Source organism: Notamacropus eugenii, chromosome 3, assembly GCF_028372415.1.
Source record: "Notamacropus eugenii isolate mMacEug1 chromosome 3, mMacEug1.pri_v2, whole genome shotgun sequence".
Taxonomy (NCBI): domain Eukaryota; kingdom Metazoa; phylum Chordata; class Mammalia; order Diprotodontia; family Macropodidae; genus Notamacropus; species Notamacropus eugenii.
This window is the reverse complement of record NC_092874.1, coordinates 206,430,299-206,455,575: the sequence shown is the minus strand read 5'-3', so window position 1 is coordinate 206,455,575 and position 25,277 is coordinate 206,430,299. Positions and strand designations below refer to the sequence as shown.

The 25,277-nt window shown below is 39.8% G+C and overlaps 1 protein-coding gene across 5 annotated transcripts in view; it reads right to left on the bottom strand.

The window, feature by feature from the left end:
• The window catches only part of CACNA1C (calcium voltage-gated channel subunit alpha1 C), a 1,037,023-nt gene that overhangs the window by 174,244 nt on the left and 837,502 nt on the right, over positions 1-25,277 (bottom strand). For all 5 annotated transcript variants that reach the window (XM_072650128.1, XM_072650131.1, XM_072650129.1 and 2 more), the window contains 2 exons: positions 7,846-7,920; positions 3,737-3,827 (listed from right to left, as the gene is read on the bottom strand). In XM_072650128.1, coding sequence (XP_072506229.1) covers positions 3,737-3,827; positions 7,846-7,920 — 166 coding nt within the window. The remainder of the gene's footprint in view (positions 1-3,736; positions 3,828-7,845; positions 7,921-25,277) is intronic.

The window sequence follows — 25,277 nt, the reverse complement described above, 5'->3', positions numbered from 1 at the left end:
CTTTTTTACTTTTGCCTTACTGGCTAGATTTCTTTCTCAAAGACCAAGCCTTAAGCCCAATTCACGCTGGAGCTCATAAATTGGACAATAGGTCCCCGCTCTCCTAGCACAGAGTGAAAGTAAATATTAAATAGTAACTGTTTCTCTTTCAGCCAGGAACCCTGAAGGTCTTCCCCTCCCGATTTGATTGATTGATTTTGCTTGAAGGAGTCATTCCTTGAGTAACTACTTAAAGAGGCCTGCTCACCTAACGGGCATTATCTCACTGAAAGTGAGAACCTGAAAAGACCTTAGCCTAGAAGGGCCAGGGTCCCCATTGCATCCTGGGTCATCTCCAGCTGTCCTGATGAATATCTGACCACTAGACTCAGATGGCTCTGAAGGAGAAAGTGAGGCTGATGGCCCTGCACAGCCCTCCCTCTCTCAAATCAAAGTTAACTGCAAGTCATGTCATCATCTCCCTGATGTCACAGTCCTCTTTGAGAAGGAAGGACAAACACAACATTGTAGACAAATTGACCACCATGATTTCATCTTGCTCTCTCCTCCAATTGTGTTGGCTCTTGCCCATGCCTAGAACGCATATCATCCTTTGTGAAAATCATTCTCTTCCTTAGAAGTGGTTAGGTGGTATAGTGAACAGCCTACCAGGCCTGGACTCAGGAAGACCAGAATTCAAATCAGGCCTTTACTAACAAGCTACATGACCCTGGGTGAGTCACTTAACCTCTGTTTGCCTCAGTTTCCTCAACTTTAAAATGGGAATAATAATTGCTTCTACCTCATAGGTGGTTGTGAGGACCAAATGAAAATTTATTTGTAATGAGTAAAAGGAGTTAGCACAGAACCTGGCACACAGAAGATGCTCTATAAATGCTTATTCCCTTCTCTTTCTTAAAGGTCCAGGAGATTGTCTAATTCTTCCTAGAATTTCCATTTTAACGAAAAGATGGGCCGTATCTTCATTCCTTTCCAGGCTGTATTCTTGACTCTCCCAGACCTTTTCTACAAGGCTCCTGCTCCAACCTTCATCTCTTTCTCTGCCCTTTTCTTCAGCTCCTTTTTATAAGTGGCCTTTCCTCATTAGAAAGTAAGTATCTTGAAGGGTCTTTCCTATGTTTAGCTCAGAGTCTGGCACATGGTAGGCACTTCACAAAAGCTTGTTGACTTGACTTGTCAAATGATAGGGTTGGACAAGAGAAGCTCCAAAGTGCCTTTCAGTTCTGACTTCCTATGGTTCTATGTTCAGTGAGGCACAATGACTTTGGCTCACATCTTTATCTCAGCATCTTCCTAAAACTACAAGTTTAAGTAGCCTCCCTGTTCTTATTCTACCTGTTCTGTCTTGTTCTGGACCCTTGGAGCATCTCTTAGGGCCCTGTATCATTTCCTTCCCCAGTTCTGGAGACAGGATCTTTCCATGGACCCTTCTGAGGATCTCAGAGCAAGAGTAGCCCTAGCACTGATGTTGAATGGAAGGTTTCTCAATTGGCTTTCATGGGTAAAGTCTACCTCCAGAAATTCAAAGATTTTGTTTTCTACCATCCCTAATGAGGGAGAGGAAGTAAAAAAATCCCAGGCTATTGCTTAAAAATGTAATTAGCATGGTATTTTAACGTTTTGACAATAATTACCTCCCTACCTTCCTCAGAAATCTGCAGTGCAGACTCCCTGGTGCCTCTGTCAGAGTGAGTGATAGTAAAAGTCCTGCATGCCCAGGAGGAAGAAATCGTAAGAGCTGGTCTGTCCCCAGACCTTGAGTTTCTCATCCTCATTCTCAGAAATCATCCCAGAGGCTGACACAACAAATGCTCAGACTACCTGCAAGCTCCTCTTTGGGGGACTGTCTTATGACCAAAACAACGGAGCCATTTCTAGGGGTGAAAAGAATGCCCTTTACTTGATGAAATCTTTGGAGTCTCGTCCTACATGAAGCCAGGTTTCTTTATGCTATCTATCTAGTTGTATCTTATTTTAATTCAAGTAGATTCAATTCAATTATTTCATTTCAATTCATCTACTAGTATAAGGCAGTCTATTTACAAAGTTGAGGTCTGTGATCCATATGCCACAAGCAAATGTCTGCAGCAGGGGATGCTGTTTCCTCTCTCCAAAGAGAAAAAATTGATTTCTTCATATCTAAAGTCTGACTTAAAAAAAAAAAAACTTCTAGTAATTAGACCATTTCAATGTTCATTTCTTCGGGTCAATATTTCAGAGGGTATTACTGTTTCCATGTTCAAGATTAACATAACAAAGCTAATGGAGTTGATTCTTAATTTTTCATAAGTGGAATGATGAGTGGATCGTTTAAGGCCCTTGTCTCTATTACTGTCTAGAACTGATCACAATGGGAGGTGTGCGTGTGTGTGTGATGTGTTTGAGGGGCCGGTCTCAAGTAGGCAACATGGTACAGTGCCACCCCCAACTTCAAAATTTACTTCATATTTTGTGGCTGTTCAGCTGTTTTCAGTCATGTCCGAAGCTTTGTGACCTCAGTTGGGTTTTTTTTTTTGGCAAAGGTACTGGAGTGGTTAGCTGTCTTCTTCTCCAGCTCATTTTACAGATGAGGAAACAAACAGGGTTAAGTGATTTGCCCATGGTTACAGAGCTAGGAAGTGTGCAAGACCAGATTTGAACTCGTGAAGGTGAGTCTTCCTGATTCCAGACCCTACCCTCTATCCACTGAACCACCTAGCTGCCCATACCTCATATTTACTTTATGCATATTCTGTGTTTACTTATGTGTTCTTGCTGTTTACCCTCCTAGAATGCCAATTCTTCGAGGGCAGGATCTTTCTTTTTTCCTTTGTATCCCCATGCTAAATACAGACACTGGCACAGAGCAGATGCTTAAGAAATGTTGATTGCTTGATTAACCATGGCAAGACCAGTAGAAGTGGAATCAGGAGAGTCCTCTGTTCAGATCTCGTCTCTAACACTTAACAGCTGTGTGATCATGGGCAATCACTTCAATTCTCTAAACCTCAGCTTCCTCAACAGTAAAATGAAGATAATGAAAACTGTAGCTCTTATAGGGTTATCATGAGGCTCAGCTAGGATGAAACACACATAAAATATTTTTTAAAACCTTAAAATGCTCTTTGGGTATTATTTTATTATTATTACATTTCAAAGTTAAACAAAAATGAGTTTTGAGTTTTCTGGTGTTCACATTAATGACATTTCTTTCCGTCAGTGGCACAGATCAAGTCTTTTCTGCTTTTCCTTCAGCCCAGCTTATTCTGTCTAATAGAATTTAAAGCCTGGGCAGCAAAGTCTAATATCCTCTTTGTCTCATAGTCTCTTTGTTGTGGATGGGGAAAAGTTCCAATGAGACTGTAAAGCTGAAAAACTCATTAACAGAGTATACGTTTGTTTGTTTGTTTCAATGCAAGGGTATGGAAATCCAAAGCACAGATCTTCATAGGAAACATGGGAATTTTTACTTGGAGTTCTACCTTAATGGTATACATTCTTGCCCTACCCCAACTCCGCCCCACTCCCCCAAGCTCATCAGTCCATCAGACATAACCAAATATGTTAAATGATCCCTTTCACTCCACTTATGCCATTGTTTGGTGTTTCTGCTTCTTTTTGATGATAGATTCTTGTCCTCCCACTGTGTTGGGCCATCTGACACCCCTTAAATAACCCAGTCTGATTTCAGGACAAACTTATAGGGCAATACCCCCATAAATACCCTATGCCCACTGGATTTTCCATGCCTACTCACGCCAGCCTCGCCCCACAGTTCTCTCCTTCGATGTCGCCACCAGCCACGTTTTCAGTGTTGACGGACTCTGTCTCACTTGTAGGCATGCTCACTGCAAGAGTCAAAAGGGAGAAAGCAGAAAATTGGGGTAGTGGGAGAAGCTTAGTTATTGACATGTTTACTATTGAGTGACAGCTGTAAGGTTGATTCACAGAAAGTGACTTTGGGTAGAAGTATTGGAGTTGGCTGGAAAAAGAGGGAGAGGGGGAGTAGTTGCCACTGAGGAGAATAAAATCCACTGGAATAAGTCCCAGTGTCCTTGGGTTTGAAGGGAGAGGGAAGTAGGATTTCCTAGGTTATTGTCTTTTTGGTTATCCCAGATAAGCTTTGCTGCTAGTCAATGAAAAGTAGCGAAACCTGTCTTGGGAGGGTGGGAGTGGGGTGTGAGGGTAGCGAATTAGTGTCAAGGTCAATCTCCCCCCTCCACATTGGAAATATATTGAAACACATGAATGATCCCCTTGAAACAAAAAAGCAGCACTGGTGTGCCTCAATGTATTTTGACAAATGGATGAATTTAGCATCAAACATTGATAGCCTGTGGGACCAGTTTTCTAACTTACTATTCATAAAGAGAGAAACTCTCAGGAGATGACTTCTTTTTTCCCTTCATTTCTTCCCATCTATCTACCCAGTTCTCCAAGAGCTGGAATTTGAGGTTGAATCCTAGCTCCTTTATTAGTACACTTATTTGTATGACCTTGGGCAAATGCCTGAACCTCTGAGGATTTCACTACCCCACTTCATAGGGTTATTGTGAAAGTTCTCTAGATGTGTGCTGTTGGTTCTGTTACTATGTTATTAACACTTAAACTGGAAAGAAAGAATTCTTTGGTTGACTGTATATTTAAGACTTTTTTTCTGTGTGTATGTGTGCGTGTGTGCACACATGCACACTTGCATGTGAGCACACCAAACTCATAGCTGTGCTTCACAAGCTATGGCTGTTGTGGACTTTTTGGCAATGCCCATCTGTGCCAAAATCTTCATCTGGCTCCTGTCTTCTAAATCATCCTATTCCTATCACCTAGGAAGAATTTGTTTTTAACCTGTTTGTGTGTCATGAACCCCTATGGTAGCCTTACTTAGAATAATGTTTTAAAATGCATACCATAAAATACATAGAACTGCAAAGAAAACCAATTATACTGAAACACAGTTATCAGAGTATCTAAAGTTCCAAGTTTAAATGCTGTCTAAAATTTATCCAAAGATTCTTTATGGGTCCCCAGGTTAAGAACCCTTGATCTAGAGTCTGGATCAACTTGGACTCGGCTTTACTGGGTTCATCAAGGTACAAACCCACTAGCTAGAAATTGTGGGAATACTGGAAGGAGTTATAAGAGTATGGGGACCAATAAACACAACTGAACTGAAGTCTGGTGACTGCTCACCAGGTTGGGGTTCAGTAATTCTGACATTTCTATCTCAATAACTTGGCTTGAGAGAAAAGCATGTGTAACTCATGCCACCATAGGCTAGTTATCTCTTCAGTATTTGGACTTCCCAAGGCAGTGTAGTACATAGGACTTCCAGAGGGGAAGTTACCTTCACGTCTAACGTGGGGGGGCAGGTGTCTCAAAGAAACCATTTTTTCTCCTTTTAGAAGAAAAGTTTTGGTGCTGAGATGAGTCCTTTATCCATTTTTACCTCCTCTTTCCCTTCGAGTATTGCATAACAGAAAGGAAGCTTGGCTTAGTGTAGAGAATAGTATGTTTGGAGGCACTAACTGTTATTGACTTAACAGTGTTATCTTGGGCAAATTACTTCAACTTTCTTGGTCTCATTTTCTCATCTGTAAAATAAGAGATTGATTTAGATCAGCAGTTATCAATTTTTTTTGACATTGGGACCCCTTTAAAGTCTTTAGAAAAATCATTGAGGATCCAATCCTTTATGTTACATGCTAAATATCTATTAAGGAGCAACAAAGTGGCACAGGGAATGGGACACCAGCCCTGGAGGCAGAAGGACCTGAGTTCAAATCCAGCCTCAGACTGGCTTATATGACCTTGGGCAAATCATGTAACTCTGATTGTGTATATGTGTATATATATATATATATATGCATATATATAATACACATATGTATATATATACATGCGTACACATACATATATATATGGATATATGGATATATCTATTGAGATTTCTCATATTAGGAACTAAGATGGATAAAATTTTGAAATATTTAATTCACTTAAAATGAAAACAAACTCATTGCCTAACATAAGTAGCATTTTCAGTGAAAAAGACTAATTATTCTAAAGCAAAAAAAAGCAATTTAGTAAGAAGTGACACTATTTTATAAATCTTTACAAATCTCTTTAGTGTTTAGCTCAGGAGAAGACAGCTGAATTCTCATATCTGCTGTGATATGTTGTTTTGGTTGAAACATATGAAGAAAATCTGTCCTTAGTTGGAAAAGGGAGAATTTACAAGATAATAATATCTTAGCATTGCCAAAATGGTTTGGACCATGTGTATCCCCTGAAAGGATCTCAGAGCCCCCCAGGGGTCCTCAGAGCACACTTTGAGAACTGCTGATCTAGAGGGTGTCTAAAGACCCTTCTGGCTCGAAATTCTACCATTTGAGGAGTTTTGCTCCAACCTTTGTTTCTCAGATGAGGTACCACATACACTCTGCCCAGCCCTCCTTCCAGAGCAGACTGACTTGGGGAATAAAAACATCTCACTTCCCACTAAAAAGGGGAATATGGATCTATCTTGTTTCTTGCTCAGCTCCAGGGTCAAAAGCTGCAAAAGACTATTGATTGTTAGGATAATAATGACAGGAATTTCCTGTCTTCTTTTGGAGAAAGGATATTTCAGGTAATCAAATCTGAGTCTTGGAGAAGAGGGAAAAGCTGAATGAAAAATTCATAAGTGTCTGTTCACTGTAGGAGATAGAAACTTCCTGATCTTTGGAATCCTCTGTGGTCAGGTTAGCTGCAAATAAACCCCAGATTACAAGGCCACATCTCTCATCTATCTCTCTACTTTTCACCAAATGTTAACTCCTTACCCTATACCAAAAGTCAGCCATCTTGACTGAGATCATGGGAGTTGCATAGGTACAAGGTACAGTGAAAACAGCACTTGGAGTCAGAAGGCCTAAGTTTGAATGTTAACCACTAATTGCTCTAGTGACTGGGCAACACACTTCCAAGTCTCTGAGTCTTAGTTTCCTAGTCTGGAAAATGGGACAACAATACATTCAGTACTTACCTCACTGAATTGTTTTGAGGTTCAAAAGAGAGAATAATGTATATAAAATGCTTTGTAGACCTTTGTGTGTGTATATATATATACACATATAAACATAATTTGTACAAACATATGTAAATTAGTATGACTATCAGCACAAGTTATGAAGGAGCTTTTGTGAATAGAGGGGCTGGGTCTTTGGAATGGTTTTAGCATTAGCTGAGAAGAACCTTTTTGGTCTGACCAGATTATTTGCTCCATAAACACCAGAAAAGATAAAGATCAAAAATGAAGAGCCTTCCTGCTCATGACCTACTATGTACCCTGACGTATTCTAGCCATACCTGCCTACTAGACATGTTGATGTGAAATTCTGAGGAATATAAGGGTTATGCCTGCCTCCCTTTTCACTTTGCTTTAAGCAACATCTTGTCCTTTACCCCAAATGGTAGTGACAGTAGAGGTAGAGATGCATTCTTAAAAGGACAATAGGGATGTACCTAAGAAGTAGCTATGTTATTCCTAATTCCAAAGGATTTAAAATTCCTGTTTTCTGTGCCAAGTAAACTGTTACGTGATCTAGGGACTGTCCAAGGGAAGAAACTGCCTTGTAATCCATGCTCTTAATGGAAGCAAGACAGCAACTCTTGACTGCCATGGGCCACTGGCTATACATCTGAAGAACTTAAATGGCCATCGATTGGCAGTGAACTATGCCCTGAAACACACACAGGGGTACTAGAAGACAAGCCCCCAGAGGAGGACCCTCCCATCTACACACATACACACACAGACACAGACACACATACACACACACAGACACCAATTCACACGTACACACACAGAGCACAGTGAAACATTACCATGGGTTTCTGTGGAGTGACTAAACCAAGAAAACTTCCCTTTCTTCTTATCAATCATGCCAGCCGGAGTGCTTCCTTTCACAGACAAGATGGTCAGTGTCAAGGACCGGAAACAAGACATCAAGAGAGAACATGCAGCCAATGATGGGGCAAAAGAAAGAAACAAGGAACTCAGCTTTCGAATAGGACACCCATTTTCCTTTCCAAAAACAAACCAAAAAACAAACAGGCAAACAAACAAACAAAAACCAAAGAAACAAAGAAAGAGAAAAAATCCAAACCTTTTCACATGAAAAACAGTACAAAGAAAACAGGGTGTAAGAAGAGAACGTCCGACTCCAGCGAAAGCGCCTGCAGGTTTGGCAGAGTCCAGTCAGCGGCTTAAAGTAATGAACTGGCTTATAAGGAAGGGAACATGCTTCAGTTCTCTCTTGTCTGTTTATGGAGGCTCTTTTCATGGGGCTCAGTCGATAAGGGAAATGACTGAAAATGTGCAAACCGAACCATGACATCCAGTTCTCCTATTCCCCAAACGGTCTGATGAATTTCACTCTTTCCTCTAGACTTACATGAAACAACAAGGTGCTGTAGAGAGACCATTGGGCTTGTAATGAGACTATGTTCAAATTCTGGCTCTGCCACCTACTGTGTGATCTGAGCTTTGGTTTCCCCATGTCTGAAATGGGGATGTCACTCTTCCCCCTACTTCACAAGTGTATGGTGAGGGTCTTTGGAGGTAATATATTCCATAAACCATTATATAGATGTCAGAGATTATTAACCCACAACTTTCACCAATAATAATCATAGCTCACATTTATATGAATTGTTCCAAAAATCTTAATGCCATTTGTGTGGGTGATGGTTTACAAAGCACTTTCTTCCCATCTCTGTTATTAGGAAATAACTGATATCCACATTGCTAAGTGGGTGCTCTTATCAAAAGCAGAAGACCTTAAGGTCATAAATTTAGAATTTGAAGTAGTCTTACGTATTCTTTTATCCAGGTGTATATAAAACTGAAAACAGTGATGCTTTTAAAAAAGTTTCTTTCTTTTCTGGAGTGGGTAGTTAATGTGATGAAAGCTTCAGATAGAATCAAGGAAATCTGGATTTTAGGCATTGCCTGTAACATCTGGACACAGAAGCCTAGTTTGGTTTTCTGCTACATTATCAGAGTTCCCCTAAGGAATGAGCTGATGGTGACACGGATGCTGATGATACATATCATCCAACTTGACCTACAATCAAGGCTCGCTAGAAACATTGGCAGTCAGCTATATGATATGACATGCAGGACACTGACAGTTTGCCAACCCTGAATACATCTCCCCCACCAGCTGGCTATGGTGCTCTAAATTTTCATTCTTAGAATCATTTCTTTGGCAAGTCTTCAGGAGGTCCTTGTCAAAAAGAAAATATTTTTCCCTAGGAGAAATACCATGTTGTCACACATTACACTCGTTACTTTATAGATTAGTCTATTAGATTAGTACACCTGTCACCTAGCCAGAAAAAAAGCCTTGAGGGGATTGGCTACAAGATAGAGCAGTGTGTGTGTGTGTGTGTGTGTGTGTGTGTGTGTGTGTGTGTGTGTGTGTGTGTGTGTATGTGTATGTGTATGGAAGGTCGAGCAGGTGGGAAGGGATGGGATGTCTGGTGAGGCAATTCTAGCACTGGGTCTGTAGCTGGAAGACCTGGTTCAAATCCTAGCCCTGTCAGTTACTAGCTGGGTGACCTTGGACAAATCACTTAATCTCTGTGAACCTCAGTTTCCTCATCTAGCAAAAGGGGATTGGAATACTTGTATGACTGAAATCCTGGGCTTGTGAGGATCAAATAGGATAAATGTAAAGTGCTTTGTAAATGACTTTAGACTGTTATTATTGATTCAGCTTAGAAAAGGATTAGACACAGCAGGGAGAGTTGATTCTTCAGGGCCCTGAACCATCTTATTATAGTCCAAATCTGTCAATGAAATGCTATATGACCTTTTGCATGTAGTTTTTGTCCAGTCTCGCTTTTAATTTGCTCATCTATAAAAGAGGGAGTTGAAACAGATGATCTACAAGGCCAGTGCTAGCATTTTAAGATGCTATTCAATAAGGTGAAGAAAAAGACATACTAATTGACCTTCAGGAAGCACTTTCATCCCACTTCTGCCCCTCCCCTAGACACAGTCTGAGAGAGTTACCCAAGCCCAATCCAAGAGGTAAGAGATGGACAGAAAGCCATAATGAAAAAGAACTTAATGAACTTAGAGTCAGACGACCTGAGTTTCAATTCATTCTCTGCCAATTACAACTTGTTCAACCTTGAGCGAATCACTTAAACTTTTTGGACTTATTTTTCTTATCTGTAAAATTGCAGAGACTCAGTAGTTGGAAGGGAACTTGGAGGTCACATAGTCCAACACATACCTGAATAGGATTGTACTAATTGAACTCTAAGGTCTCTTCCAACTCCAAAATGCTAAGATTCTATAAAGACCAGAGACTCTTCAATGTAAGAGATGGAAAAACTTGGCAACTTAAAGTGCCAGTCTGCAGGAAACTAAGGCAAGAAGACAGAAAAGAGTTGAGATGCCTTGGTCTACCCTTTCTCTGCTAAATGCAATATATATTCAGAAATCCTAGCCTATCTGAGAATCTCCTTCTATTTAAAGTGGTGGCTTAACGCATCTGTATTATCCCATTCCAAACCAAAATGAAAAGTCCACTTTAAAAAAACTGCTTGTTGTAATTGATTTAGGAGAAAAGATGCTGGAGGGAAAATCAGTTTTCTTTTATTCTAAGTCCATTGGCTCCAAGTAGAAGAAGTAGAATCAAAGTGTCCTTGCTCTTGCCTCTGTCTTGGCCCCCATTTAGTAGGCTGCAGGAATATCTGTGTTTCTACTTGGTAATAGAATTCATTTATTTATACTTATTTTTTATAGTAATAGAATTTAAATGATTTAATCTGCTACTGAGTTGACTGACAGAAGACTCTTTTTCACTGGTGACTTACCTGAGGTTGGGTACTGTCTTGATAATACTACTCACATCTCTGACTTGATGAAGTTTTCACCCCTCAAATATTGGTAGAATGGAGTCCTTATTAAGGCACTTCTGGCAACTGCTGTGATGGCACACTATCCACTACTATATTGTACCTCCTGTACTCTATTGTACAGGAGAGAAGTATATGTCGTATGGTGATGGTCTGCTAGAAAGAGAACTGGACCTAGGCTGAAGTGTCAATTTCACCATTTTTCTACCCATATGACCCTAGGCAAGTCACACATTTTTCCTAATTTGTAAAATGAAGATAACAAAAGGAAAAACAACTGTAAATCACTTTACGACTGTAAAAAAGGTGAAGTAAATGTTATCGTTATGATGATATGCTTCATCATGGAATGAAAGTGACCCTGAGTTCGCAGAAGCATATCACGGCACGTTAGGCTCAAGCAGAAAGGCTGCAAGTATATGTCTGTTGTCTGAAGACTAGCCTTGCTTGGCCACTAGATAATTCATTTTTTAAGGCATAGCAACTCAGAAGGCCTATATACTGAGGGATAATATCTGTTGGTGGGGAACACCTAGCTTTTTACCTGTTTCCTATTGTGCCTTGGGTGCTGTGATGAAATCATTGTATTATCCCTTGCAGCAACTGTCTCACCTGAGTTTAAGAGTTAGGAGACTCTTAGGCAACTCATTCTGATAGTGTGGGACTCAGTTTCTCCATTTTTTAAAAGGCTGGGTAATGATCTCTAGGCTTCCTGTCAGCTCTATCCCTCTGATCCTATGAACCTATAAGATTTCTTCCACCTTTGGACCTGAGGCCAATTTGAGGCATGAGGTGTTTGTTGTACGGACCTGCTCCAATGTCACTAATATCTGAGAATTTGTGGGTTAGGTTTTGATTTCTTTAGGTTTCCAGGAGCATAGGATATTTAGCTCCAAGGGGATCTTAAAAATGAAATAATTAGCTGGTGAGGCTCATGTTGGAATGTCAGGAACCTTATCCTAGAAGTCAGTAGATTTAGTTAACATACTGCAGTAGAAAGAACATGGGATTTGAATTCAGAGGACCTGAGATCTTCTGCCTTTTTACTTGCTCTTTGTTGCTCTCTGGGTAAAAGAGTTCACTTTTCTCAGCCTCATTTTCCCCATCTATAAAATAAGGAGACTGTTCTTCTGCCAGAAGTCATTTTGACATCTTGAGGGAATGATGGTGTAGGAAATCACTCAAGACTTTCTACCCTATCAAAAATTCTTCTCAGGAAAATCATAGGACATAACTTAAATGTGGTTTCTGGCATCACTTTATAGGTTTGGATTTATAGGCCTGATTAGCTGGTTATCTTTAATTTAGAGAATGGCTTCAAGATATTTGGGCCCACAGTTTGGGTAGTTGCCACCAGGTGAAGAGTGGTACCTTGGAAAATGGCTGCGTACATCAACCCTTCCTTATTTCTCTGGGGTATGGATAACTGAGATGGACAAGGATACGTTGTCCTGCCACTTAAGTTATTTCTATGAAAATAAGTCTCTTTATCAAAATAATAGTGGCAGTTAAGTGATAGAGTGGACAAAACAGAGAACTTGGAGTCAGGATACTCCCTAGCTGTGTGACCCTGGGCAAGTCACTTCAACTTTTTCATTTCTAAGTTTCCTCATCTATAAAATGGAGATAAAAATAGCACCTAACTTACAGGGTTGATGTGAAGATCAAGTGAATTCATAGCCTATAAAGCACTTTCCAAACCTTAAAGTGCTTTAAATGCTAGTTGCTATTATTATTAATTATTGTAAGTCCACACTGTTAAATCCCCATTGAGTTGCTGCCATGATTTTAATATTGTCGATGGATTTGCAACTGGTGTATCTACTGCTAGAATTGTCAGTGTGTCAACATTCAGGACCACTTAGAAGTCAATTTGAACTCATAACTATTGTGTAGATAAGAAAGGGTGAAAGGGGTATGTCAGAGGATGGGTAAAATCGCTCAAACAGGATCAGATAACCAACTTCAGAAGAGACCCTTGAGTGGCTTTTGGTAGAAGTTTGAAAGAGTTAGATCAACTTTGATTTTATTAAAGAAAATGACTGCTGTTTAGGCTTCCCTAGAAACGCAAACATTTAACAACATCTCCTTGAGGACTTTGTATTTCATTTAATTTTTATCAGTGTATGATGATTCATGCTAGAGTGACTGTGTTCCCTGTAAAACTCTCATAAATAGAGAGGGGGTGAGTTTAATAAGTGGATCGGTCTAGCTGGGAGGAGATTACCTTCAAGCACAATCAACTAAATATCAAATAATTGACCATAATTCTTGTGCCCTACGGAAGCACAAAGCTCTGTGTGAGCAAAGACAAGTGAACTGAAAAGAGAAAGATCCCCCCAATTATACATCCTTCTAGGTCACCTGCATCACCTGTTGACAAAGCCACTGTGTTGGGGCTTTCAGATGTGTGGACCTCTATCTACTACTTTCCAATGACAGCAGCTGTGTAGCTGGTCTAGAGAAATGACAAGTTTTCTTTTGGAATTCACCCATGTGTTCTGTTTCCTGTCTGATGTTGCCACTCTTTCAGCACTCTGTGGGGGGAAGCAGACTAGGGGCAGTAGAAGCTGGTATGGGAGATATGTAGGAAGTCATCAGAGAAAGGATAACATGAGAGTGGACCATATTTTCTATTCATCTTGAGCTTTCTTTGATTGCTGTGGCTGGAGAATATGCCATACAAGGATGAGTTGAAGCAACTGGGGAAGTTTATCTTGTAAAGAAGAAGACTGCATGGGAATTGAGCTAGTTATCTTCAAACATCTGAAGGGCTAGCACACAAGGTTTAGACTTGTTTTACTTGGTACCAGAGGGCAGAACAATGAGCAAAAAGAGATTTGTTTCTGCCTATGCCTTTTCCTCTAACTCTGTCCCTCCCCACTCACTAATTGGCATGAAAGAACAAAATAGTTTTAGAATGGGGAAACTGGGGAACTCTGAGCCTCAATAACTCTTAGCAGTTTTCTTCGAAATGGGCAGTTTAACATGTGGAAAACAGTTTAAAACATTAAAATTAAGCAATGAGTCACATCGACTTTCTGATCTTTATTCAGACTGTGATATATCACATAGTCCTTGGTTACCAGGAAGTAGAGGGGGAAAAGACAGGGCCCCAGTTATCTGACTCTGTGTTCCAAAAAGTTTTACTTTTAGAGAAGGAATGTCCATTTCCAAGAATAAGAGAAACAGACAGACATCCATATGAGAAAAAGCCCTGAAGGAGTTTTCTGTCTTATTCTATTGGGTTTTTGCTTTCCTGTAGCAGAAAACTCTATAGGTTTTAAACAAACAGAACTTATTCGTTCTCCTAAGTGGAAGAAGTAGCACCCTGGTTGAATATTCCAACATAATCCATAAGTGGAAGTGGAGAAAAGTTCCATGATCTTATTTTCACAGTAGAGTTGCACCTAACAATGATCAGCAGTGACCATGGGACTGTCAGAGCAATATTGATCACTGGTCATGTGAGACCAACATCAAGGATTATATCCCAGGCATAGGTTACACAACCAGCAGAGACTATACACCCAGCAAAGGCAAAATGTCTGGGTTCCTTCCAAACAACAGTTAAAACACAAGAGATTTTAAATGATTGGGAAGTAAATATAAAATGGGATTAAATATTAAGGAGCCAAACAAAGTGATCTTATTAAAACGGCAAAGCATAAATGCAGAATGCCATCTCTGTGACTATTATTGCTACCATAAACTGAGAGTTGGGGGTAGGGCTACAAACAACTGCCTTGAAGAGCAGTCATAATCTGGAGGAGAAGGCACAAGTGGGAGAGCTCTCACTATGCCATAAACTATATGTACTCCCAAGCAGAAAATTTTCCTCCACCATTACTGCACCTCAGAGTCAGGACATCTTGGTCGTTCAAAAGCTGGGGGAATGGTACCAAACAAACTTTTGATATTCACCTATAGCCAGGCATGATGGTGCCAGTGTGACAATCTTCATCCCTCTAAGGGAATGGGGTAGGTAGAAGTAGAGGAAATATACATGACACAGGATGTAAGAGAGGTCATAGTTAAAGGAAAGAAAAACAAGATTTCAGGATGTCATTTGATCTTTACAATGACTTTCTGTGAAAGTCAGGACAGGTATTATTATCACAGTGACATGGCATATTGAGACGTCATATGGACTCACATGAATTTGGTAAGTTTTCTGTATAGGAACTGGTTGGGATCTTACCACTTTCCAAATCAAAATAACCTTTCCTGCAACCATTCCATTTTTGTGTTGTGTTCTATTTTAAGTTTCTTGAGAATAAAGGCTATATTTGTATCCCTAGTATTTAGCAAAATACTTGGCACAAAGTCAGTTTGTAATCAATGTTTTCCCTTCATTCATTCATTCACAGACATAGAATTTTGGCTATTTTATATGTAGCATTATTTTTAGGTAAGAGGAAGCTATTGTTCTAATTGTCAAAACATATTCATCAAGTCTTAACAATCATTTATACCTTAACAGGAAGTATCTATCAGGTCCTTCAATCTCTGAGAACAAGTTTCAATAAGGGAAGAGGTAAGAGAGCAAGACAATATTTGAGGAAGCATCATGGTTCAGTAAAGAGGATGTCACCCTAGAGTCAAAGTACGTTGGTTTGAATCCCAGATGTGCCATTAGCTACCTGTGTGACTTTGGGCAAGTCTTCTAACTTCTCTAAGCCTTAATATTTTCATCTGTAAAATGAGGGAAGTGATCTGGATAGATGGACCTCTAAGGTCCACCCGTTCCAGCTGTAAATCTATGATCCATTGTGTGTATGGTGAGGAAATAGGGAGGTGGTACCACCAACAGGGCAAAAACTTGTAGGAAGTGAAGGCTGTAGAAGACTTAACCAAATGTGGCTTACTTCACAATTTTCTCAGGATCACTCCTGCTAAATGTCCTGGAAAAGAGAGAGAAACTGCTCAACAGATAGAGAATCTTAAACAGTGAACTAGGATAAGAAAGAAAGAGAGGGTAGGAGAATATGCCATATTTTGACTTTACTTCTGATCTCAGTCTTTGACAGAAAAAGGATCACAAGAAGGTCACAAGAAGAAGAAACTAAATTTTTTTTACATTAATTAACAAAAAACAAAACAAAACCATCACATGCTGTTTTGAAAGGTGCAATTGGAATTGTGTTATTTTAGAGCTGATAACAATTCTTAAATATAATTTAGTCCAATTCAGGCATCGTGACATAGAAGAAAGGAGAGTTTAGAAGACTTGATATGGAAGCTTTCTTTTACAAATTGGAGATAATAATATCATGAAATGAATAATAATACCAGTCCTTGGCTACCTTAGAGGGCCATTGTGGAAATCAAATGACATCATGCATTTGATGGAACTTTCTGACTTGTAAAGTGCTGTGCAGATGGAAGATATTATTGTTGACAAGGTCCAGAGAGTAGCTAAGCCTTATATGCCTCAAAGTGCCACATAAATATGGTGCTGTGATTGTTGTTACAAGGGTTAGTTGAAAGAGTTGGAGATGTTTGGCTTGGAAAAGCGAAGATGTAGAGAAAGTGTCTTCAAATGCTGGGCACATTATCATGTCATTTAAAAACATGTCATTATCACAAAGGTTTAATTTATTCTGTGTGGCTTCAAAGGGTAGAACTATGGTTGAAAGCTATAAGGAGAGAGATTGGCTCAAAAACATCCTATCAATTAAAGGTGTCCAAAAATGAAATTGTCTCCCCGAAAGATAGTAGGTTCTTTAGCACTCAAGTTTCATTGCATTAACAGATAATTGACAATAATAACTAACAATTACGTAGCACTTTAAGGTTTGCAAAATACATATTTTATCTAATTTTATCTTTATAAAAACCATGGGAGGTAGGTATTTTTATTATTTCTGTTTTATAGATAAGGAAAATGAAATAGACATAGACTAAGTGACTTGTCTAGTAAGAAAGATATTAAGTGTCTGAGGCAGGATTGAACTCAGGTCTTCCTGAAACCAAATTCAGTACTTGATCCACTGTGTTTCTTTAGATATCAGCTAGGGTAATCCTATCATTTGCTTGCTAGGGTGTTGTAAAGGGAATTTATGAAGATAGCTATGATAGCTGGGTTCAAGTCCCAACTCTGTTTCTTGCCTGTGTGACTTTCATTAAGTCACTTACCCTTATGGACATTAGTTTCCTCATCTGTAAAATGAGGGGATTGGAGTAGATGACCTCTAAAGTCCTTTTCAGAGGTAAATCTACAAGTTGGAGTCATTGATCTCTGAGTTGATTTTCTAGCCCTGGGATTCTATGACATCTTCAAAAGTCATGAGACTAATCAAGGGCAGATCTTCTGACTCTTAGCCTATTGCTTTTACCCTTCCCCCTGTTTCTCTGTCCTCCGTTTACTAAGGCTTTATCTTGTAATATATGCTGAAATATTTTCCTTGGTTAGAAAGGCATGAGGATGGTCTTCTATTCAGAAGTCAGAGGGCCTCCTGCCTCTTAGGTCTTGCTGTGATCAGGAAGCATGACTAAGCAATCTTTACTCTTCCTTCTGTCTTAGCCCAGCAGGGCCAGCCTCATCTCTGGCACCTGCTGCTTAAGGTAACCTCAGACCAATTCACATTGGCTACAACAGGTTCTAGGGACTCTACACAGGGACTGGGTTGGGGAGTTGGTCTTTCTGGGATCTGGATATTCATAATGGTAGACTGGTTGCAGGGTGAGGAGTAGGGAGTGAGTGATATTCCTTGAACATGGAACACTATCCAAAAATCTCAGACTTTTTCCAGCAGGCAAATAAATTGCAACCTTAAATTTCCGGACTGCCTCCACTAATAGCATTTGTACTGTGTGAGTCATTTTAGCTTCTGAACCTCTCCAATCCTTCTTTTCATCATTTTATGAACCAGTTTATAGGCAGCTGTCAGAATATCAATCAACTGGCCTCCTTCTGTGGGGAATCTTTCTTTCCTTTAATGAATCTAACTGCCTACTGTTGTTATTTCTTTCTGTCTCTGTGTCTGTCTTTCTCTCCTCTGGTGAAGACATGGCCTTTGCCCTCTCTTACTTCTGTAAATACTTGCACCTTTTACTGGGAATGTGCTTATACTGACAGAATTTTTTCCAGGTTCTTAGGTCTGTGCAGTACATACCACTTCCTCAGGGCAGAAAACCCTGGAGACCATCCCTTCCCATTTCCTTTGCTGGAATCTCCCTGCTCTACTCTCCTACTCTCAGCAAAAAACAAGAAACAAAATAAACTTTCCTAGAATACAATTTTTAATGTGAGACCATAGGATTTAGAGTTAGAAAGGAACCTTAGTCATCTCCTCATTATAGGATCATAATCCAACCCCTTCAATTTTATAGTTAAGGAAATTGAGGCTGAGTAACATTAAGTCCCTTGTCAAGGGTCCCATACCTAGGAATTGTATGAGGGAAGATTTGAACTCATATCCTTAATTCCTAGTACAGAACTCTACCTACTACATCACCAACTGACTCCATAGGAGCATTCATGAAGAATGGGACCCTGGCAGGGACCCTAAAGGTCATCAAGTCCATTTTACAGATGAAAAAACTAAAACCCAGAGAAGCTAAGGGATTTGCCTAAGCTTATGTGGCTAGTACATAGCAGAATTAGGATCAAAACTCACCACTTCTGACTAGATATCCAATAGTTCTTTCCATTATAGTTTGCTGTTGACCAATGAGATGATGTTTTTAAAAACTGTTATAACTATTACTCCATACCGCTGTACATGTTATCACAAAATTCTGTGAGAGATTAGCTTATTGGCCACTTGAAGGACCCTCGTAGACTTCTGTATAATCCTTTTCTCTGGCACTTACTAGCTTTGGGTTTAACAACTCTCTAAGACTAATTTGTCAGTGAATGGAAGAGAAACATGAAACAGTGCTATGTAACAGTAATAAAGACCAAATTTGACCCCAAAGAAGACTTTTCATTTATGGTCATGTTTGGTTGACATGTTGATTAGTTTTGCTGAACATTTTTTCTTTTTTGTTACAAAGGTTAAATTTCTGGACAGGCATATCTTGAGAGATGAAGGTGGCATAGAAACAACAGATATCAATAATAGTTTTTTAAAAGACATCTATTTAGCAATAGATGGGCTGCTGTTTGATTTGATAGAGACTGTTCCTACACTGATAACAACACAAAACCTTCATATAGTTGGATAAGATGATAACTAATAGTGGAAGCAGGTGACTCAGTGGATAGAGTGCAGAGTCGGGAGTCAGGAAGACCTGAATTCAAGTCTGACCTTAGACATTGGCTGTGTGATTCTGGATATGTCATTTAACCTTTGTTTGGTTTAATCTCCTGGAGAAGGAAATGGCAAAGTACTCTGGTATATTTGCCAAGGAGACCCCATGGGCAGTATTGACATGATGTGGTCCACAAGGTCGTAGAGAGTAGGACATGAATGACCCAGAATAATACTGTGGCACAATATAATAATGATAAATGTTAATTGATAATAATGGCAGTAATAGAGATGTGGCACATGAGTCTGTTAAGGTATTTCCATTGTGAGATATCTACATTGATGCCAACTTTATACACTTTTGCAACAATGGTCCTACTGTGGGCTTAATGGCCAAGATGAAGACCTATAACCCTAACACTCCAACTCTAACCCTAACCCTAAATCTGACTCTCACTCTAACCCTAAATGAACACCTCCAACTCTAACCCTAACGCTATCTAACCCTAACCCTCTGACTCCTTTCGCTTCCCCATCATTCTCTCCTCCTATCCCATGCCTGACTTACACTAAATAAATATACTGACGATGTCTTTCCTCATCCTTTATTATCTGCTTCTGAGAGGGGTTTTCTATTTCTGAGGCATCTACTAAGAAGGTAAGGAGAGATAAAGAGCCAGGGAAGGGAGACACAGACAGATAGGGGCAAGCAGAGGAGAAAGTATTGTTTAGGGTTTAGGAGAGAGTAAGGTCACTTGTATTTAAAAGCTTTTAGTAATCAGATTAGCTCATGCATTTATGTAGATGCTTTGTTCCCTAAATTAATGTCCTTTTAAAGGCTTGGTCAGTCTCACCATTTGTTCAAAAATATGAACAGAATGAAACATGATGCAAGTAAGTCAATTGTTGGTTATCTGTAAGAATGAGAACTTGAAACAGAATGGACAGAGGAAATGTGGAGCTAATCCCTAAATTTGCCAAATGAATCTTTTAAGATGGGACTTTCATGGTGTCCTTCATAATTTTCTACCAAATCAAGTATAACCGACTGTTCCTGACTTTCAATGACCACATGCTCTATATTCTAACCACACCCTAAATATCCATTCTTATTTTCCACTACTGCACACATGAATCTATTTAGTGTGACCAGAATATACTACGCTTAAACTTAACCCTAGGGCTCTAGGTAGTGCAGTGGATAGAATACAGACCTGGAGTTAGGAGGAATCATTTTTCTGAGTTCAAATCTGGTCTGAGATACTTATAAGGTAGGTGACCCTGGGCAAGTAACTTAACCCTATTTGCCTCAGTTTCCTCATCTGTAAAATGAGCTGGAGAAGGAAATGGAAAACTACTCCAGTATCTTTGCTAAGTAAACCCCCAGCAGGGTCATGAAGAATCAGACATGACTGAAAAATCCCAACTTTATTCTTTTCTCTGTGTTACAACCCTTTCTGGAAGTATTCTATTTCTTGCTATTTTTCTAAATGCCAGTTCTTTATGGTCCAACTCCATTTTAACTTCCTTCATAGAACTTTCTTGGATGCCTCCAACTACACTAATATCTGATCACTTTTAATCTGTGTCCCATGGTTTGGTATTTGATTGTACACTGTTTTGGGATGTCTGAGATAGTGATACAGTAGGGAAAGCCCTGCATTTGAAATAGAAGGACCTGAGGTCTAATCCTCACTCTACCACTTAGTGGGGTTTAAGTTCCTCTGGGCCTCAGTTTTCTCACCTATACAATGAGAAGATTAGAGTAGGGAGGCAGCAAGATGTACTGGTAGAGTGCAGAGCCTGGACTCAAGAAGACCTCAATTTAAATCCTGCCTTAGACACTAACTAACTATGTGACTCTCAGCAAGTCACTGGGTGGGCCTCCGTTTCTTCATATGTAAAATGAAAGGGTTGAGTGGGGAAAAAAAAAAGAATTTGACCCACTGATCTTTAATGTTCTTTCTAGCTCTAAATCTATGATCCTATGACCAAATGGCCTCTGATGCCTAAATCTATGATTCTGTTTCATGTCCCTCTCTTTCTAATAAGCTTTTTGGATGTAGGGACCAGGTCACAGAACTTTTTTTTCCTCCTAGGATAGTGATAAGGGGCAACATGGCTTAGCAGATGGAGGATCCACCTTGAAATCAGAAAGATATAGGTTTAAGTCCTTCCTATGATACATCCTGTATACATATCTTATCTTTCTGAATCTCCAACCAGTTATATAAAACTGGAAGTTACAGAAGAATTAACATTCTGTATCATTGAGAGAATTTCTCCAGCAAGAGTTCCCTATACCAATGAAATCTCAGGTCCAGACCAAACCAAAAATTATGAATTGTACCAGCACTTGGGAAACATTCACTAAATACTTGCTGACTTTTCTCCAATGAAATTTCCACCAATGCAAACCAATCTGTTTTCTGGGGTTTATTTCTCCTCACCTTCGCATACTACTGGATTCCACACTGTTGGCACCAGGGCCTGGATGTTCCATTGTCCATCAGGCTCCAGTAGCACTGCCCACTTAAAGGGCATCTTTCCTCCCTCTCAATGCTCACAGCATTTCATTTGTAAATCTCTTCTGTTGTTCTTTTTTGCATTTTGGTTATTCCCTTAAGTGTCATTTCTCCCATTAGATAATGGACTCTAGGAGGACAGAGACTGTGTCTTATTCCTCTATCTCCTCACCAATACCTGGCATAAGTGTCCTGCATATTAATAAGCGTTGTTGAACGGATTTGAAGGACTGGGGGGGCCATACACAGACTTGGGGGCCCAGGTGAAGGCAGATGGCAGCAATGACTTTGGAAGTTAGATTTAGAGTTAGCAGTTAGGGTGGTAGACACTAGACAGTAGCAGAAAAAGCATGTGATTTAGAACCGGAAGACCTAGCTTTGGACTGTTAGTAGCTGTGTGATCCTTGGATGAGTCACTTAACCCTGCTAGGTTTTGGTTTCTTTATCTGTTACATGAGGGAAGTTGAACTATATGATCGCTGTACAGACCCTTTTAACTTTATATAATAAAGTCAGGCATCAAGTTTGAGAAGAAAGCCTCCAAGTCTGAGAGAGTGACGGGGATATTTCAGTGTTGGGCGATATGTTGGCCTAAGCACTTTCTCACTGCAGATTCTTTTTTTCATGTTTGGGGCTCAATTAAATGTATTATTTGCCTTCCATTTTCTTCCTCCTAATCTTTGAATTTTTCCTGTGATTTCTCAGGAGAGTTGGGCCTTCTGGAAAGAAGGCTTATCCCTCTGTTTAGAAGAGAGAACTCGTTTTTGAAGCCCTGAGAACTGGAACTATTATTCAATAGACATAAGCCCTTTATGCAACAATAGGATACAGGAAGGACATAAAAAAGGGCATAAACAAGCAGGGGCCTCCACTTCCTCTAAGGTCTTAACAGGCTTGCTATTTTGCTCCTTTATTCAGTTCTAATTCTGTTTTCTCATTGCCAATAACAATCACAGCCGACACAAAAGGTTGGAAGCATGCTTTACATGCATTATCTCATTTGACCTTCAACATAGCCTTAGGAGGTGCTGTTGGCACCATAGGGGTCATTATCCCCATTTACAAATGAGGAAACTGAGACAAAGAAAGGGAAGGTGAATTTGTCCACAATCTCGCAATTAGTATGTGTCAAAAGTGGGAATGAGTTCAGTTTTTTCCTGATTCTGGTCATCGTTCCACACCGCCTCTCTAGAGCAAGCCCTGGAAGGTAGAAAACTGAGTGAGTATAGTTATCCTGGTCTCCTCAATGAGCCAGAACTAATGGAAGGGTAGTACAGAGGATAGAGTGCCAGATCTGTAGTCAGGAAGACTTGAGTTCAAATCAGGTCTTACTATCTACATGACCCTAGGCAAGTCACTTAACCTCAGCTTGCCTCAGTTTCCTCATCTGTAAAATGGGGATAATAATAGTATCTGCCTCCCAGGGCAGTGAAGATTACATGAGATGATAATTGTAAAAGCACTTAGCACAGGGCTTGGCACAGAGTAAGTGCTATATGTATATATTTTTACTAGCTGTGTGACCCTGGGTAAATCACTTAACCTCTGCCTGCCTCAGTTTCCTTATCTATAAAATGGGGATAATAATAGCATTTACCTCCACGATTTGTGAGGATCAAGTGAGATGATAATTGCAAAGTGCAAATATAGTGCTTTGCACTATATAAATGTTAATTATTATTATTAGTAATAGTAGTAATACCCTCATCACAAGGAACAAAAAGTGGGCAGAGGGATGATGTACAGCACAGGGCTAGTTATATTTGTGACTGATTTTTTGATGCATGCCTGTGATTTCAGGAGCGTGATCCTTAACTGTTCTGCGACTTAGTCTCAGAGAGTTGCCTGAGGGTACTGAGAAGTTAAGGTCATCCAGCCTGCATATGTCAGAGGTGGAATTTAACCAGGGTCTTCTTAACTCTCTGTCCACTACACCAGGGTGCCTGCATTCAGGTGATAATTATCTGGACATTCGTTTTCTAAGTTGTGGGAGATGCTTCCTCGAATCATTTATCCAAATGTGGTTGAGAGGTTTAGGCTAATGGATAGATGATGAAACTTATGGAGGCGAAGTGACTTGTCTAAGACCACACAGGTAGTAAGCGGCAGAGCCAGCATTTAAACCTAGGATAGGGCACAGAAGGAAGAGCTGGTATGAACCAAGAGCAAGTCTTTAGGGAGAAGAGACTCTATTGTGAAAAGAGAAAGCCCTTGGAGAGAAGGAAAAAGAGAAAGGGAATGAATGGCTAAACAAACTGTGATCTGTAAATTTAATGGAATCTTACTGTGTTGTAAGAAATGCCAAAAATGATGAATAAAGATGCATGGAAAGATTTATAAGAATTGATATTAAAGAGAAGTAAGCAGAGCCAAGAAAACAAAATAAGCAATGACTACAACCATGTCAATGAAAAGAACAACCACTATAAAGCAATAAAAAATAAATGTTATGTAAATTATGAACTTGGGGCTTGGTTCTAAAGCGAAGACAGGAGAAGACACATCACCTCCCTCTACTTCTTTGCAGAGGTGGAGGAGTCCATGGGTGTGGAAATATAAAATGTCATTAAAAATAAATTAATTGGCTTTGCTGATTTTTTCTCTTTAAAAAAACCTCTTTATTGTAAGTATAGTTTGCTGAGAGGGAGGAGGAAGACAAGATGAGGGGGAAAATTATGTGATATAAAATCAAATTTCAATAAAAAAAAGAATGGCATCTATCCCATCTGCCCCCACAAGTTTGTGCTGAGCATCAAATTGGATGCTATTTGAAAGCACTCTGAGAGAAATATTAAGTTCCATAAATGTGAAATAGGGTGAGAAATCACAAACAGAATGAGCACAGAATAATACACCAGGGAACAAGGCTGTACTCCTAAACAAGACAGAGAAATACACTAGAAAGGATCTGACTAAACTTCAGTTCCATACAGTTACAGAGTGTGTGTGTGTGTTCTTTCTTCGTTGCCAAAGAAGACCATGCCATCAGAGAAATGATGACATGACTTGCAGTTGACTTTGTTTTGAGTGAGGGAGGGCTGTGCAGGTGACCAGCCTCACTTTTCCTCCAGAGCCATCTGAATCCAGTGACCAAATATTCATTAGGATGACTGGAGATGACTCAGAAAGAGGCAATTGGGGTTAAGTGACTTGCCTAAGGTCACACAGCTAGTGAGTGTCAGTTTCTGAGGTGAGATTTGAACTCAGGTCCTCCTGACTCCTGCACTGGTACTCTATCCACTGCACCACCTAGCTGCCCCCAGTTACAGAGTATAGTCCGATTTCCAATAATATTAACTCATCTTTGTACGGTGCTTCCTTTACATCAATTCAATGAAGTAATACTTATTATTACTTCTATCTTTATCTTAAGATGAGGAAACTGAAGTCACATAGCTAGTAAGTGGCATGGCCAGAACTAGAGCCCTGGTCTTCTGTCCAGTGCTTTTTTACACTCTTGTCTGTTGCTTCCCCCATGTGAAGGGCAGCTCCCTACATTACTGAGATCAATACTGAAGGTGGAAGGAGTTGAGTGGGAAGGAGATTTAGATAAACTAGATCTACTTGGGCATTCAGAGCACCTACAGTAGAGCTGATGAGTTCTTAAAAGCAGCCTGGGGAGTTTTGGGGTACACCACTCCCAACTTTTTTCTCTTTCATT